At 53.0% G+C, this 17,111-nt stretch overlaps 3 protein-coding genes across 3 annotated transcripts; 1 reads left to right on the top strand and 2 right to left on the bottom strand.

The window, feature by feature from the left end:
* Positions 1-6,165: 6,165 nt before the first annotated feature.
* Positions 6,166-6,924, bottom strand: PHACADRAFT_198348 (uncharacterized protein; the record flags this gene model as incomplete). Its single annotated transcript, XM_007398575.1, has 3 exons — positions 6,166-6,323; positions 6,362-6,499; positions 6,555-6,924. The coding sequence occupies 3 exons, from the start codon at positions 6,922-6,924 to the stop codon at positions 6,166-6,168; spliced, it is 666 nt and encodes a 221-aa protein (XP_007398637.1).
* A 2,688-nt stretch (positions 6,925-9,612) lies between these two features.
* On the bottom strand, positions 9,613-13,037 carry PHACADRAFT_260581 (uncharacterized protein). Its single transcript, XM_007398574.1, has 15 exons — positions 12,910-13,037; positions 12,774-12,856; positions 12,595-12,719; positions 12,439-12,546; positions 12,302-12,389; positions 12,151-12,248; positions 11,945-12,091; positions 11,783-11,894; positions 11,614-11,727; positions 11,459-11,561; positions 11,180-11,404; positions 10,678-11,116; positions 10,593-10,616; positions 10,487-10,534; positions 9,613-10,424 (listed from the first exon to the last, which is right to left on the bottom strand). Exons 1-15 carry the CDS (start codon positions 12,999-13,001, stop codon positions 10,386-10,388), a joined length of 1,845 nt encoding a protein of 614 aa, XP_007398636.1. The 5' UTR covers positions 13,002-13,037; the 3' UTR covers positions 9,613-10,385.
* Positions 13,038-13,698: 661 nt separating this feature from the next.
* Positions 13,699-16,823, top strand: PHACADRAFT_260571 (uncharacterized protein; the record flags this gene model as incomplete). Its single annotated transcript, XM_007398573.1, has 13 exons — positions 13,699-13,816; positions 13,868-13,979; positions 14,034-14,185; positions 14,247-14,496; positions 14,550-14,629; positions 14,693-14,770; positions 14,850-15,039; positions 15,110-15,232; positions 15,307-15,413; positions 15,486-15,628; positions 15,737-15,890; positions 15,956-16,019; positions 16,091-16,823. Coding segments are annotated over 13 exons (1,589 nt in total), but the record flags the coding sequence as incomplete, so codon positions are not given.
* Between the last annotated feature and the right edge of the window lie 288 nt (positions 16,824-17,111).

The following is a 17,111-nucleotide window of genomic DNA, read 5'->3' as shown; positions in this document are numbered from 1 at the left end:
GCAAGTGCTGTTATGCAAAAGTCGTCAAAGGTGCGATTGAGTTTTTCGACTTGCCGGGAAGGATCAACTGCATTCCGCTGAATTGCCTCGACTGCCTCTCTGATGGCTCGTCCGTTCCTTGCCACCTCGTCGAACCCAGCTTGGACTTCTTGTTCTTTCTCCACAATTTCTGCAAATAGTGCACCGGAAGTCATGTCATCGGTCGCATCAAGTAAGGCCCGGAGCGCTGTTTGGTCATGGGCAACGTTGTCGGTTTTGTTGATCCACCCTCTATGACGTTGGGGGTTGTTGACAATGTTTCCAAGGTAAGCGAGGTGCACGGGAGAGTCATTGGGGTCAAATTCGTCGTCGAGGGGGTTGGTGTTTCGAGCGGTGATGCGGACATGGGTTCCGAAGTGGAACCCCAGAGGAATTGGGACAGGTTCGGGGTTCTCTTCCTGGTGTCACCAAAATTCGCCAGCGATTTCTTCAAGTGCTGTGGCGATTCCTTGCTGGACGTCGTTGGTGGTGAATTCGGGTTCGGGGCTGTCGCGGTCAACCAAAGTTTTCTCTTGAACCAGAGAGGAGGAAGTCAAGGATGCAGGAGGTGTAGTCTCTCCGAGAGTAGCCTCGGGACTGCCGTTGCGGTAGTGGAATGAGTAAGAGGCCATGCTGTAGTAGTCAACTTGGAAGTTGGCTGCTGAGTGGTTGAGGTGATTCTTTTGACCTCTTTATACCTTTGCAGGATTTCTGCTGCGTTCTTCAGGTTGCCTTCTGGTTCCCATGAATTCTCGGCCGTGGGTTGGTGTTTCCACTTGACTAAATACCGGCGATGTCCGTACCAGAGTCGGTGTGCGAGAATTGCTTCCACCTCGTATTCATCGTGCCCATCTATGATCTCCGGTGGTGGTTCTAGGAAGTTTTTCCCATGCTGTGGTGTCTCGTGGTATGGTGTGAGCAGGGAAGCATGCACCACGGGGTGGATCTTCATAGTGCCTGGAAGGGCTAGTTTGTATACTAGCTTCGAAAGGACCTTCTGCACTTTGAACAGTCCGTGTCTCTTGGGTGCCATCTTCTTGAAGGGGTAACCGCCTTCATGGTGAGTCATCTCCAGCTATACCTTCTGACCTTCAGTGAATGGGGTGAATTTCCAGTGTAATCTTCCTGCCATTTGAGCTGTGGTGTAATCTAAGGCCGCTTCTGCTTCTTCATGGGCCTTTTGCCTTATCTGAAGCCATTCTTGAATTGACGGAACTTTTGATTGTGCGAAGTTTGTCGGGAGTGCCTTAGAATGTGAGCCGAACATGAGAAAGAACGGCAAATATTTTGTCGCGGAATATTCCCGATTATTGAATGCAAATTCGAGGTTGGGGATGTAGTCGGCCCAATCGTGGGGATGGGTAGAACAGAATATCCAGAAATATGCTTCGATTTCCCTATTCATGCGTTCAGTTTCTCCATCGGTTTGTGGGTGATATGCCGTGCTCATTCGTCCTTCTACACCAGTTAGCTTCCATAGTTCTTTCAAGACGAGGGAGTCAAATTGAGGTCCTCGATCGGACAGGAACTTGTCCGGCATTCCAAATCTCCAAAAAACGTGGTTGTGGTAGAACGTTGCTGTCATTGTCGCGTCCGTCCTTTCTGTGCAGGGGATTATAATTACCCCCTTCGTAGAGTCATGGTCGACCACGACCATTAAGGATGTGAAACCTCGCAAGAGCGGTAGTGCGGTGATGAAGTCACATGTAACGAATGCGAAAGGCCTAGCTCAGTGGGTTGCTCGTATCGGTTGCAGTGGTGGAGTGGTCGGATGAGTGTTGACTTTCATCTGCTGGCATGCCACGCATCATTGGACGTAACTGGACACAAACAATCGTATTCCTGGCCAGAAGAAGTTACGCGTCAGTAATTCCGCTGTTTTGAACCGTCCGAGGTGTCCAGACGCTAGGGCATCATGGTAGAGTTTTGTGACCTCTCGGCGAAGTGCAAGGTTAGATGGTGCATAGCATCGGGATTGGTAGTATAGGACACCGTTATTTTTCATCCAATCATCCATGGTCATCCGTGTGGGAAATGGGATTGCATTATTCTGCATTGCCGTACGGACGGAGTTTGCATAGTCATCTGTTCGTTCCGTCTTTCAGATGCGATCTAGTAACACTTCATCAGTATTTGCCGTAGTGAAGTGTTGCAGGTCATCCGATTGCATGAGCAGAGATTGAGCGATGTGCAGTGAGCAAATGTTTGTTTCCGCAAAAAGCGTGTCTGGCAGGAGGATTTGGTCAACATTGTTGTCTGCTGAGTGTGAGGGTCCCAAATTTTGGGTAAGAGTGTCTGACTGCACGAGTTGCGAACCCGGGCAATGATGGAGTGTGAAGTCAAACTGGGAGAGGAATAATTGCCATCTTGCTTGTCTCCGATTGAGCCATCTAGCTGCGCGGAAATATGTCAAGTTCTTGTGATCAGTCAATATCTGGAGTGGAAATCGTGTTCCGAGGAGGTAGTGTCGCCATGCTTCCAAAGCTCTGACAATGGCAAGAAGTTCACGATCGTAGATCTCGTAGTTTCGTTCAGCTGGCAGGAGGGATTGAGAGAGATAGGCGATTGGATGCCAGTCTCCATTAATATCCTGTTGGCAAAGTACTGCAGCAGTTGCAACTAGTGATGCGTCACATTCCAGAACAAACGACTTGGTCTGGTCTGGCATTAGTAGGGGGTACTACAGTGGCCTACTCCCACCACGATCAAACAAGTACGAGGATTTCTAGGCTTCGGAAACTTCTACAGATGATTCATCGATCACTACTCTGATATTGTACGGTGTCATGCACCATAACTATAAGTATGGGAAAACTAAAGGAATAATAGGTATTTAAATCAAAAAGAAACCGCTTACTCAGAGCTGCAAAGTAAGCATAAACGCTTAAGCTTACTAAAAGTGAATCAATGACTAATAATATGACTCAGCTTCTTAGTAATCTAGAAACTATGCTTAGTAAAGGTCTATGCTCAACAGCTATGAATTACCAAAATATAGTAATACTCTAACAAACATTAGTAATAGCTTACCAATACATTAGTAAAACAGACAGAAGGCTGACTAATACAGACAAAATGCTTATTAATAAAAGTAGAAGTAGCTTAGTAATTACAGTAGAATAGAAGAGCCAGTTTTGCTATTGGCTAAGGAACAACAGGCTGAAAGGTATAAATAGGAGAGGTTCTCTGAGAGCAAAAAGGACACGAACACACCAACCCACCAAGCACCACACACACTCTCAAGGATTTAGCTAGCAGCAAACCTGCAGTTAATCCCCTGAGCTCTTTAGCTCTCAGAGAATAGACTCCTTTCTTTAAAGCCTAGGAAATTCCTTAAGCACAGTAGAGCCTCTGACTTTCAAATAACCTGAAGGGAAACGCCCTTGGTATAGTGCATGAGTTCACTATTTGACTAACCCTAGACTGCGAGAGCTAGTGGCATCATTATTTGAGACTGTGGTACATCTCCTGTAGAGCTTACAGTAATTAGACTAGCAGTAAAGAGATTAATTCTATTCTTGATCTTCAACTCTAAATTGGAAGCTTCAGACTGCTTCAAGTTATACAAATCCTCTAAGGACATTAAATTGTCCTTACTAGCCAAAGCTTACTAAGTTAACCAAGACATTAACTTGTCTTTGTTACCCTCTTATCTTACTTATCTAAAAACACTATTCTACTAACCCAAGTAGCTAGTTCTTAAGCTACTAACCAAACCTTTTTACAGCCCATCTTCTAAGATTCCTTAAAAAAGTCCCTTGTAACAGGCAAGTGAGGCCTTAGAGTACTTAAGCAGATTAGTAGGTGGTCTTTGAATTAGTCCCCCACGAACACCAGGATAGCTTGGTTGAAAGGCTAACCCAGTGAACCCTGGAAAGAAAAGATTGGGAAAACCAAATCTAAGTATTCCATACTATACCCTTCTTGCTTTTAGTTTAGAACAGACCAAACTCCATTCTCTTTTATTAAAAAGTAGCCTTCTAGGGTTTCTCCTAGAATCTTCTTTATACCAAACCTCATTTTTATTTTTACTTACTTTTCTTATCCTAACCTTTTCTTGACGACAACGGCCACTGGTGGATCTTACCAAGAAAGATGCACTATTTATTTGGACCCCGGAATGTCAGAAAGTCTTTGACGAACTTAAACGGTCATTCACCACGGCCCCTGTCCTTGACTTTTACCGGATCCATTTCGATCTTGTTGTGTGAAACAATCATGCCCAGGAATTCTACCTTCTCAACATCGAAAATGCATTTCTTCAGTTTGAGATACAAGTCGTTCTCTTGAAGTTGTTGGACGACTCAGATCGTTTTGCCTCGGATATCTGCCGAGTCTGTTCCGCCGATCAGAATGTCGTCCATGTAAATCTGGATCCAACCTTCAGTGATCATGTCTTGGAATATGTCGTTCATCATGGCCTGGAAGGTTGCCAGGGAATTGCACAGTCCAAAGAACATGACTGTGGGTTTGAAAAGTCCTCGACTTGTTTTGAATGCCACTTTCCATTGGTCTCCTTCTTTGATTCTGACATTGTTATACCCTGACCGTAGATCCATCTTGGTGAAGCATTTCCATCCTTTAATTCAGTCAACGAGGTCGGATATCAATGGTAGTGGATAGGAGTTCTTAATCGTTCCTTCATTGAGATAGCGGTAGTCTTGGCAAGGGCACAGATCTCCGTCCTTTTTTCCGACAAAAAAGAAGGGGGAAGCCATAGGTGATTTGGATGGACGAATGTATCCTTTCTGTAGATTCTCATCGATGAAGTCGTTCATCTTTGATTCTTCTAGTGGAGACAGCGGGTAAACCTTCCAATCCTTAGGGGCAAATTCCGGTTTGAGTTATCAATGGCATGGTTGTAAGACCTTTCTTCCGGAAATCTCTCTGCAGCTTTCTTCTCGAATACCGAAGAGTAGGATTGGAGGTAGTCAGGGAGCGTCGTCTCAGGTTTCTGTGTTTCTGCCTCCTGTGCAAGAGTCATGGCTGGGTTGACCTTCATTCTAATGGAGAGTCCTAGTATTGCTTGTGCGATTGTGGTTGTGACCAGGATGGTATGGATTTCACCGGAGTTCGGTATCCATGCGGCTATATAATCTCCAGTTATTTCGTCATCTTGTTCAATAGTTGTTGATGAGATATGAAAGAGGGGTGGTGCTCCTGGGTCATTCGTCATACGGAGGGCTCGGATGGTGGTGTCTAACATTGGCTGGAACCTGTCGCTTATCCCTGTTGATCCAAAACCTTGGTTTCCTCGATCTGTTGCAAGTAGTCCTTCTACTTCCTGGATTGATGGTTGAGCAATTCTTTCTACAATTACCTGGGCGATGTGGTCGCCCTTGGTGATTGTGAAAGGGGTATTTCTGTGATTGACCAAGATGACTTGTATTTCTCCAGTGTAGTCTCTGTCAACTACCCCTGCTGCGACGTCGATTTCTTTGAGTGCTAATCCACTTTGTGGGGCAATACGTAGGTAGGTGTCAGGTGGAGGTGTTATTCGTAATCCAGTTGGTATCTTTGCTCGAGTATGAGGGGAAATGACCGAGTCTTCTATTGCGGTAAGGTCGTATCCTGCTGCTTCTGGGGATCCTTTCGTTGGAACAGCTCCTCTATCGCATTGAACTAGAAGATGCTCGGTGAGGAGTCTTGCATCGTCAGCAGAGGATACTTGGATGACTCTGCCTTCTGAGTCCGGTTCTTCTTCCATAACCACTTTTCAGGTGGTAAAGTCAAGTATCCCGTATTTCCAGTTAATTCTTGGGTTGTGATGTTGTAGCCAATCGATTCCTAGAATAGCATCTTGCTTTCCTAGGTGAGTAACAAACATTCATTCTTTGGTTTCTTTGCCGCCGATTTGTACCGTGGGTTCTACATAATTCCGAATAAATCCAAGTTGGTTGGGAGTTCCATCGACATTGAATACTGGTATTGGTTTTGCCAGGGGGTATTCACAGAGTTGTAGTTTCCTTACAACTTGTCGGTCGATGAACTTGCCCTGAGCTCCGGAGTCGATGAGCGCATTGATTTTTGTTCCAGCATTTCCTTCCGATTTCATGATAACAGGTAATTTCATTGCCTGGGCCTTCATGTCTGCTACTAGTACAGATAAAATCGAAATTCGAAGAGGTTCAACAGCTGGTGTTGACCTCACTGGGTAAAATTCGGGTTATCGTCTTTTCCGATGCGATTGTAGTAGTGGTCGTAGATGATCCGATCAAGATCAGGGAGTGGGATGGAGCTCAGCATGGCGTCGATGTCGATGCGCGATGGGGTTGTGTGTGAGTCTACTGGGGTTGGATTGCTGACTGCTGGTGGGTGAGGAGAACTTGGATTTCCGTCCCACTGAGTAACTTGGACGTAGGGACAATTTTTGGATGGGTCGCCTTGATAGTTTCTCCAGTTTCCTCTACCTCCTCAACCTCTGCCTCTCTGGTTTCCTCCTCCTCGGTAGGTTCCTCTTCCTTCTGCTTGCCGAGGTTGTCTGCATTCTCTGGCAATATGCCCAAATTTTCCGCAATTGTAGCACTTAATTCCACTTTGTCCTATATTAAGGGCATCTACATTCATAGTGTTAGGGTCACGGGTAGATGATGCCGAGGTGGTTGTCGTGGTTCCGGAATTGGTAGGAAGGTGTGTCTGTCTGTTCTTGATATGCTTGAGAATTCCGAGCTTATTGTCTAGCTCGAGGGCTTGTTGTTGCCACTGGGAGAGGGTGGCATTGATTGGCATGTGGGCTATCAGCTGGCATGCAAGGGATTCCTTTAATCTGCAAAGGTATTGCTGAAGGAGGTTTCTGTCAGCATCTGGGTTGACTATTTCTGCTTCTGCGATCAACGTGTTGAAGTGCACGTTGTATTCGTTGACCGTTTCATGGTCTTTTTGGACAATTTGGTAAAGTTCGACCATGGCTTTGGATTTCGGGTTGGTTGTTTTGTAGGCCTCCAAGAAGTCTTGACGATGTGTGGCTCAGGTGGGCCATCCTTGAAGGAGATATAACTTCTCCTTGACCGTTGCCCATTTTCAGGGTTGTTTCTTTCCCGAGTCTTTCATGAGCGAGTCTGCAAAGCGAATCTTTGCCTGGTCATTTGGGAATCGTGAGGCTTTGGAGAGGAAATACATCTCGCATTGATGGATGAAATCCTGGGCTTTCTCGATATCTCCGGAAAATTTGGCTGGCTTGCCTATTTCTTCCTGGGAGAGAGCGTTGCGCAAGGCAGCAGTGAATGCTGCTAGCAGCTGAGGGTCAATGGGGTTTGGTCCTAGAGCTGCTGGGATTGGTCCTCCTCCGCCTCCAGGTGGTCCTCCTCCTGGTGGCCCACCTCCGCCTCCACCTCCTGGTTGTCCGGGAATTCCTCCTAGAGGTCCTTGACCTCCGACGTGGGCAGCTGCAGCCCATACTGGTGCTGGCGGTGGTGGGTTATGGACGTATTGCAATGCCTGATGTAGTTCAGCTATGGTGGCTTGTCCTTGGAAGTGTGTGCGCTGGAGGAGTTCTTCTAACAGCTCCTCATCAGTGAGGGCTGTTGTTTGTGTTGCCATGTTATCTTCTGGCACTTCTGGTTGTTGATCAATGTTTTCTAGTTCTTGGTCGGTGTCTGAGAGGGCTTCGAAAGTATCCGTGAAGTCGTCTCCTAGGTCTCCCTCTTGTCGGGCTTCGATACGCTCTGCAGGTTGGTCTCTGGTGACCTCGATAAGTTGATCAGGGATTTCCTCGATCGCTTCGGCGTTTGATTCGTCGTCTCTGTGTATGCAGATGACTTCTCTGCACCTGTGCCACTTGTTGTCTCGTGTCCGGAAATGATAGTCTCGTCATTGGCTAGTGTGGTGTCTGTGTGTTCAATTTCGGCACCTTTCCGGTGCAAGTTCAGCACTTCGCTGACTTGTAGTTCTGGTAATGGGGGGTTGGACCATGTACGTCTGGTCACCAGTGAAGTGAGCTTCGGCCTAATGTAAGAGTCGTAGTGTGCAGAACATGGACTTAGGCGAAGTCTGGGAAATGATATAGAAAGTGACTAGTAATACAGGAGGCCGAAGCTAAAGTACACGACATTTCCGGCTGGTATTTATACTAACCTAGCTACTGCGGGATCAGCAGAGAAGGGACAATGTATGTACGAGAATGTCCGGGAAATGGAAGTGGTTCGGAAATAACCCGGAAAGGAATAACTCGGAAAAGGGTGGAACCTTCGAGTAGTGCTATTTATCCGGAGAATAGAGAATAAAAGGAAAAACATATCTCGGGACTACGGACCGATCGTAACACTTGTAGCTGCTTATATGACCCCCACAGCCCTTATAATCATGCATAATCGAAATACTAGCCAATATAATCAATGATAATCATGTTCACACTGGTTATGCCTGGATATTTGTATCCTTCACCGAAGCCTAGCACATTTATAATCACCATAATCCACATAATCGCTTATAACCCAGGCCGTATTTTACTGATGTACTAGCTGCGCGCCAATTAGCACTCTACCTCTTACCTTGACCTCTTCGCGATTTCGATCCACCCCGCGTCGTATGCGACTGCGGCAGCCCTCCCGTCGAACGACTCTCTAGGTACTGTGTTCAGTTTAAAGAAGGTCACGCCGGCGCGAAAGCATTCACAGGTATGTCGTCGAGTTTTGTACCACATATGAATCACTTCTGCAGACTCAATGGCTGTGGACGCTGTGACCAGATGCTGATATCGAACCTTTTAGGATACACGAAGCTCCCATATGACAATCCCGGCCTTTTATAGGTGTTCTACGACAGAAGCATCATGTAATAGGACACGCTCAAGCGATTTGTATGCTGCGCGCACATTGCTCTGTGTGCGTGCGCTCCGTGGTTAGCCAAGGGCCCCTCCTTAGCGATGTGCTGGACGAAATTTTCAGCATACTCAGAGCGGACGAACTCGCGCACTGGTACATCAACAGATGTTTCTGCAGGGACAAGCGGGACCTCTGGGACGTATCCGGAAGGAGATATCTGTACTCCTGGATTTCCTGCGCGAGTCGCTGCACGTGCAGGGCGCTGTCCGTACCTTTCGTCTTCGGATTTCGCCTATTGCTGTCCATGTGCCACAGAAGAACGTCGTAGATCCTGCCTCGCTGGTCGCGGTGTTGTCGCGCCTGCCTCGCTTGGTGTCTCTCTTCCTCGAGGACGTTGTAGTGATGGCTGAAACGCCGCCAATCATGCCCCCAAGCCTCTCGATTCACGAGCTTATCATCGCGTCCCATACTTTCCCCATTCCTGTCTACTTTCTGAACCATACCATATGCAACTTCCGTCGCATAGAACGTCTTCGAATTATAGGCCCGAGATTCCTCTTCGAAACGCATGCCAGCTCCGTCGAAACTGGCAGCAGGAGTCAGCCCGACGAAGAGTCTGTGTGGCCCCTCCTTGCAACCGCCACTCCTGACATCTATGAGGCGAACGTTAGCCATCTATCGAGATTCTTCGAGGTGGCCGGAGATCGGCTGGAGCAGTTTGGATACTCGATGAGGCTGAAGACGCTCGATATGTTGAGTAGGTCGTCACCGGTGCTGCTGCACAGGAATGAGCTAATGCACTTATGGCGTCTAGCACAGTTTCGTTTGTTTGGGGGGAGTCGGTACCGCCCAGGATGATAGTCAATCTTTCGCACTGCACCAACCTTCAGTCGTTCTACATCAGCATCAACTTGTTTTCGGCGGTTCTTGGTGTCGACCTTGAAGAGCCGATATGCTCCATGATATCGACTCCGCAAGCAGGCCCGCGGGATCGGCTCAGACAAGTCATCTTCAAGACTTAAGGGCCATCGAGAATCCGACGCTCCATTTGCGCCACGAGTCTGTCAGTCGGTGGCTGTCTCGGCTCGAAGACATCCTGTTGCAGCTGCGCGATGAGAGGGGGCTGGTCGAGGCCGTATTCTGCTTGCTCGATGGTGCGGACGACGCCGACCTCACCACTGCAAATGCGAACGCCATACGTGCTGCGCTCCCCCGACTAGTGAAGTCTGGGTTGCTGCGAGTGCTGATCGGATGTGAGCTGGTTGTTGCGGACTATAGTGACACTGCCATGCCTGATCCCGCAAATGTCAGGGCACTCATGGGCTTCGTTCCCGAAAGAACATTGGGCTCTCGTTCGTAGACTGAAGAACCAGCATTCGCGCTGTCTCTCGACGCATCGGAGCTGGAGGTTTATTTTATTGTACGAAAACTGTGATTGTATGCGTAGTGTTGCGTGAGCAGATGAGGGCCAGCGCGACAAAGATCGTGTAAAGCGTTCAGCGAGACTCTGAGATGTGGGTTGCACATTTCGCATCGATTCACAGTCCAACAAGGATAATATACATTTACATTTCAACTGGGCAGGGCTTCCAATTAGGGCATACATTAAGTGCGTGCAATCTCTGCCTTCAGAATATCTGCGGCCTGGAGCGAAGAGGTAGATCAGCCATCCAAAAATATATCACGTGCAAACGAAAGCAGCAGACCTTCTCGCCAATGGCATACGCGATGGACTGCGTGTGGCATGAAAGCTCCTAGACAAACAGGTCAACCAACCCCGGAACGAACGTTTGGAAAGCCTCAGCCACGTACGATAGGAACAATGGAACAGTCGACCTGGCGAGCCGCATCATCATCAGCAACACAGCCAAACCAGCCAAGAATCGAGCGAACTCACGACCCGGAGGTTGCTCGTCCCGTACACCTTCAGCGCGGGGTCGACGACGCCGCCGTCCGCGCGGGGCATCATCGCGGCGGTGCCGACAGGGTGGAACACGGGCCCGCAGTTCTGCGTGACGTACTCGCGCAGGCCCTCCTCGCCGCGCGCGAGGACGTCGGGCGCGGGCAGCACCTGGCGCGTGACGGCGCGCGCGAGCGGCGGCGTGCCGAAGAGGCGCAGCGCGTACTGCACGATGCGCACCGCGAGCGCGAGGTCCGCGCCGTTCGCGAAGTAGTTCGGGTCGATCGCCGGCGGCGCGAGCGCGTCCGCCGCCGCGATGTGCACCGTCCCGCGCGAGAGCGGGTGCGTGAGCGCGCAGAAGAGCGAGGTGTACCGCTTGCCGGGCTCCGCGGCCGGCACGTACGGCAGGGGCTGCCGCCCGGCGTACTGGAGCAGCCTGGGCGGGGGTTGCGCGTAAGCAAGGGGGAGGAGATGCGATGGGGAGCAAGGAGGAGCTTACTCAGCCTGGGACTGGCGCTTGTCGCTGAGCAGCCTCTGCTGGATCTTGTACTGTTTCTCGAGGCCTGACTTCAGAGAGGGGATGGCGTTCGCGAGGACCTCCGTGTTCTGGGCATGCGCGTGTTCCTTCCAGGACTGGACGTCGTCCGGAGAGCCGAGCGCGTCTGCGGACAGGAAGACGAACGCTGGAGCAGGGACAGACGCGAAGAGACCCAACTGGTGCTGACTACGAGAACGAGCCTGTTAGAATCGTGGTAGTGATGTGGGAATGCATACTCACTAGAGCTCCTCGTGCTTCTTAAGGAATTGAGCATCCGCAAGGACGTCCATCGTCTCATCGGTGGTGTCAACCTCGACGACGGTCGTTACTCCAACGTGGTCCTCTGCAGCCTGGATGTCAGCATTGGCAGGGATGTCCAAGATACAGACACGCACGCAGGTTCTCCCCCACTCCCGGTAGATCAATGATCGTCTCGATGCCAAACTGCGACAGAATGGACGGGTTGCCGATTCCCGAGAGCTCTAGGATTTGCGGCGTCTGGAGGGTACCTGTGCTATGGCGTGAGTACACAAGCGTCTCTCCGAGTTAGAGAAGCACAGGTACCTCCCGCGACGATGACATCCCGTTTGACGTTGTCGATGCGCAGCGGCTTGCCATCCTTGATGTACTGGATCCCGACGGCCCGCTTCAGGTCGCCGTCCGACTCGAGGAGGACCTGCAGCGCAGATGAGCACCTTTCAGGTGGGGAGTCATACCGAGCATTACCTTCGTCACGTAGGCTTCGGTTAGCACGAGCAGGTTCTTCCGGTGCAGGTTCGGCTCGAGGTAGGCCGAGGCGGCGTACGAACGCTTTGCAGTTGTCGCGTCGACGGAGACGAGGGACGTCATGCAACCGTCGTTTCTTCCGTTACCCTGAGACGGCGAAAGCAGTGAGCACACCGAATACTGCTCCCGAGAACCAGGTCGCGCACCGTCTCGGGGTTCCTGGGGATCCCGAGTGCCTCCGCACTCTCGAACAGCTTGAGATGCAGATCCGCCCAGACTGGGCTGAAGGACTGCTTGATCGGGCCTGGAGCAACGGTCAGCTCGATATCCGGTCAATGCTTGGGTATGTGCGCAGACCATCAGTGCCATGATACTCGGGGTTGGGCTTGGCGGCGTAGTTCAAAGCTTTGGTCGGCGACAGGTCAGGGAGCTGCAGACCTTCACTCTGGGCTGACGTTCAGTTGACACACGCTTCTCGAAGGTGGCATCGGTACCTTCTTCAGATAGTACAACAGCGAGTCCCAGTTCCATCCTGGATTGCCCAGTTCTTCGATGGCATCGATCTCGTCCTTGGATGGGCGGAAGATGCCCAAGAAGTTGTTCTGTGCACGATTAGACGTGTGTTTTGATCAGCCGAGCTCATCACTGACCAGAGAGGAGCCACCCAGGCCCTTTCCTCTCGGCTGCAGCACCACTCGGTCGTTTGCGCGCTTTTGGGGCACGGACAGGAATGTCCAGTCGAACGTGGGGTTGGCGATGGAGCGACCCATGTAGCCTGTATTGCTTCCTTGAACCTGTTGCAGCGACTTGTCGAAAGCGTGTCACGCACCTGGAATGTCTATCTCGGGTGTAGGGCCATGGTGGATGCCTGCTTCAACGACGAGCACGTCAAGGTTGGAATCCTCGGTCAATCTGCCTCGGGACGGTCAGCACAGCGAAGGTACAGGTGATCCGGGGTCGCCTACCGCGCCGCGAGTGTCAGGCCAGACGTTCCGCCCCCGACAATGATGTAGTCGAGCTGGACATCGGCGAGTTCCTCAGGCGTGACGAAAGGCATGGCGTTTGGGTCACTGTCGACGTTGGGCCGGGGCTATAAAAGAGTCGCTGTGCAGAGAACGCGCGTCGCAAGCCGAGGGCGATATGGGGATTGCCTAGTGCAGGGCTCTGGGCAAGCTCTGGGGGCTTCTTAGAGATTCTGTTCTGCGGCATCACCGAGACCGGCGGATTTGTGTCCCAGCTGATGATGCCTACACCATGCGTGCGAAGTCATCGCCACGTCTTGGGAAAGCCAACGACAAAAGCAGCAGGGGCTCTTGTAGACTCGCCAGACGCTTCACAAGGGCAAAGGCGGGCCTCAAGCTGAGAACGGGTCCCTGCACGTTTGTGGCGTTCCCTCCCAGCGGGCGCTTCTACGGTAATCTTGATCTTCCCTAATCTGAGAGATAAGATATACTCACACGATGTGTACGATGCCTGAGGCTGATCAGTCATGATTGGATGAAGGCTTGGGAGTTAGATAACACTCCTGAGCATGCGAAGAAGATGTACAGAATGACAATTGTAGCTAGTGAACCAAGAGGCTTGCGGCATTCTCATCAGACTCTGTCTTTCGAATGTTCAGCGGCTGATGTTTACGCTAACGCAGCGTGAACAACACGTTCCCAATCAGGCTCCTTTTTTCAGCGTGTATCGAAGATGTACCTGCTTATAAGCATGGTCTAGGCTAACATACACCCCAGGTCCCCGCTAGCCCAGGATGTCGTCTTCGCTGAATGAAAAGGACGAGTACGACACCGCACAGGCCGTTCTGTCCCTCCAAGACCTCCGCATCTATCACGAGAAGGCCGCGGGGCGTCTCGTTATAGACCCTGGGTACGTACATCTGCTGTTCCCAGCTGCACATGACCAATGCTCGTCGTACAGGAAGGCTCGGATTGAGTTTGGCGACCATGTCATGGAGAGCCTGAAGATCTCCGTTGACGGGACTAAGGTCCTCTGGCCGCAGCCGTTTGACGACTCCCGAGATCCCCAGAACGTAGGTTGCTCCACCTCTCGTGTCCGCAACCCCAACCTGATTGATAGCATCCAGTGGAGCGATAGACAGAAGAACCTGCAGCTGGCCATCGCCACGCTCGCTGCCGTCTCACCGGATTTCAACGTGGGGATAGGCATAGCTGGGTTGCAAGACATTGCCAAAACATACGGAGTCTCCACCGAGAAGATCACCAGCTTCACGACTTCGTGTGTATCCATCGAGTGCCTAACTTGGATTGGCGTGCGCAAGTTACTGAGCGCACCACAGATGGGCCGTGTTCCTGCTCGGCTGGGGCGGCATCGTCGCTGTAGTGCTCATGCAGCGCGTCGGCCGCCTGCCCGTGCTCTTCTGGTCGCAGCTTCTCGCCCTCGGCTTTCTCATCGGCTGTGCGCTCGCACCGGACCTCGCGACGTTCGCGGCGATGCGGTTTCTGACGTCCGTGTTCTCTGGGGTCCCGCAGGTAACAGGCCTGTACATCGTCAGCGACATTTTCCCGTTCCACCTCCAGGCCCACAAGGTGCGCCGCCGCTTCGGCGTCCCTGGCTGCCATGGGGTTGACCGGTCCCCCAGCTGAACGTGTGGGTGATGGGCTTCATCATCTCGCCGTTCTTCCCGCCGTTTGCCTTGGGCTACCTCGTTCCCCGAGCCAGGTGCGCAGCACACGTCCCTTTTTTTTCCGCGTCGGGTCACGCAAGGCTCATGCTCCGCCACAGCTTCCGGTGGGCGTACGGCGTCGGCGTGATCTACAACGGCATCGTCGTGCTGCTGATCGCGCTGTTCGGCCGCGAGACGTGAGTCGGCCCGCGCTGCTCCACGCGCCTGCGCATGCACCGCACACTCACACCAGATCCTCGCCCCTCCCCAATGCAGCCTGTTCGACAGACGCGACCCCACGGCGTACGAGCACGTCCCGACCGACACGCTCGCGAACCGCGCCAGGACCCTCGTGGGCCTCACCGGCGCGCGGCTCGCGCGGTTCCGCACGCCGTGGCGCGAGCTCGCGCTGTACCCGCTCCGGCTCGTCTGGCGGCCGCACCTGCTGAGCATCATGGTGTACGAGGTATGTGCGCTGCGCTGCGCGCGCGCGTTCTGCTCCGCACGCCCCTGCGGCTGACGCGGCGGGCTGGCAGGGGCTCCTCTTCGGCTTCAGCATCGGCATGAACCTCACGAACTCGCTCTTCCTCGGCCTGCCGCCCCCGCTGGGGTACGGCTACAGCCAGGACGCGATCGCGACGATCTACCTCACACCCGTCGTGCGTCTCCTTTTTTCCTCCGTCTCTCCCTCTCTCTCTCTCTCGTGTGCGCGATGCTGATATGTCCGGGACAGGTCGCCGTCGTGCTCGGGCAGGTGCTCGGGCACTACCTGAACGACTTCATCGTCACGCGCGCGATACGGCGCAACCGGGGTGTGTACGAGGCAGAGTCCCGGCTGTGGTGAGTGCGCCCTCCCCTCCCTCTCTCCCACTCTCGTCGATGAGCGGCGCATGGCTGAAATGGAGCGCGCAGGACGTGCGTCGTCGCGCTGCCGATCTACGTCGTCGGTCTCGTCGTCTCGGGCGCGGCGTTCCAGGCCAAGCTCTCCGTCGGCGCGGTCGTGATGGGCTGGGGCATCCGCGAGGTCGCGGTGATGATCAACACCGTCGCCGTCTGTACGTATCTCCCTTCTTCTTTCGAGGCCTGTCATCAGCAAAACTCACCGCTTGTTCGTCCGGACTCTCCCCTCCCCCCCCCCCCCCCCCCCCTCTCTTCGTGCTCAGATACGTACGCAAACGACTGCTTCCCGCGCTACCCGGGCGAGATCAGCGGACTGCTGAACCTGTTCCGCACGCTCGGCGGGTTCGCGATGCCGTACTTCCAGACCACCTGGGCGCGCGAGCATGGCGCGCTGCAGGTCTTTGGCTGCGAGGCCGCGTGAGTGTGGGGCTGCAGCTGTTCTCAACATCAAACGCCGTTGTTCGCTTCTGATTCCCGCACAGGATCGTCGCTGGGATGTTCTTCATGATCGTGCCTGTCGTGTACCACCTGGGGCCCAAGTTGCGGGTGCGTATTCGGAGATGGCTCCTCGATGGTGTGTCGAAATTTGGGATCTGATCGATCGTTCTCTGCAACAGGCAAGGTATTCAATGTGATCTCTACGAGGTCTCGTTCGCTCTCTCTCTCTTTCTCTTTGGTCTACACTTCTACAATACACACACACGCACGCACGCACGCACAATCACAACCTCGTGACACACCAGATAAGCTGATAGAACGCGACGCCACGCTCTATGACAAGGTCATCCCGCGCCTGCTCGACGACCCGAGCCTCGACGCGCACCGTGCCCCGCGCGAAGACGCCCCCGTCCCAGAGCGCACCCCAGCTCTCCGCGCTGTGGCAGAACATGCGGTTCCCGAGGTAGCCTGGCGCGGGCGGCGGCGCCTCGGTGCGGAAGCCGCGCGCGGGGCGGCTCACGTGCGTCCCGAAGAGCATCGCGCCCCGCACCGGCGCGAGCAGCGCCCCGAGCGCACGCGCGACCGCCGCCTGGTTCGCCTCGCTGAAGAGGTGGAAGAAGTTCGAGGCGTGCACCGCGTGCAGCCGCCCCGCGAGCGGCGCGAGCGTGTGCAGCGCGCGCAGGTCTGTGTGCGGCGGCGTCGGCGGCGCGGGGCCGTATGTGATGGGCGAGGAGCCTATGAAGGTGCTGTCGAGGACGTCGCCCGCGAGGAAGGGCACGGGGAACGTCGCGGGGTCTGTCCCGAAGAGCTTGTGCCCGATGTCCCAGAATTCTGCGGCGAGTGGGGGGGTCAGCGACGGGAGCGTGGGGTGATATGGTGTCATGCACCTGGCCGCAGGTCGGATGCTATGATATTGTGCGCTGGATAACCGTCTGCTATCGCTTTGCGGATGTCTGTTCCGACTGAGAGAGCGCTGAGTCATGTGCGGTGGCACAAGTCATGTTCGCTTACAGCAGCATCCTATGTCCAGGAGCAGAGCATTCTCGTGCTCCTGCGGGAGGGACAGAAGTCTGTCGTAGCACGGCAGCCCCGAGATCTTGAGTCTGGCACGAATCAGTGCACGTATAGCTCGTAGTTACGAACGACTCACCTCACAAAGTCGAACCTTCGTATGCAAGGATACGGGAAGACCTGCGGAGC

Source organism: Phanerochaete carnosa (assembly GCF_000300595.1).
Source record: "Phanerochaete carnosa HHB-10118-sp unplaced genomic scaffold PHACAscaffold_8, whole genome shotgun sequence".
Lineage (NCBI taxonomy): Eukaryota > Fungi > Basidiomycota > Agaricomycetes > Polyporales > Phanerochaetaceae > Phanerochaete > Phanerochaete carnosa.
This window is presented reverse-complemented; position numbering and strand designations above follow the sequence as displayed.

Excerpts from the sequence above, each read along its gene's own strand:
- PHACADRAFT_260581 (XM_007398574.1), bottom strand. The coding sequence starts at position 13,001 with ATGCCTTTCGTCACGCCTGAGGAACTCGCCGATGTCCAGCTCGACTAC. Across the intron at positions 12,390-12,438 it reads TGTTGTACTATCTGAAGAAG|AGTGAAGGTCTGCAGCTCCC; the intron begins GTACCGATGCCA and ends ACGTCAGCCCAG. Across the intron at positions 11,728-11,782 it reads GGATGTCATCGTCGCGGGAG|GTACCCTCCAGACGCCGCAA; the intron begins GTACCTGTGCTT and ends GCCATAGCACAG.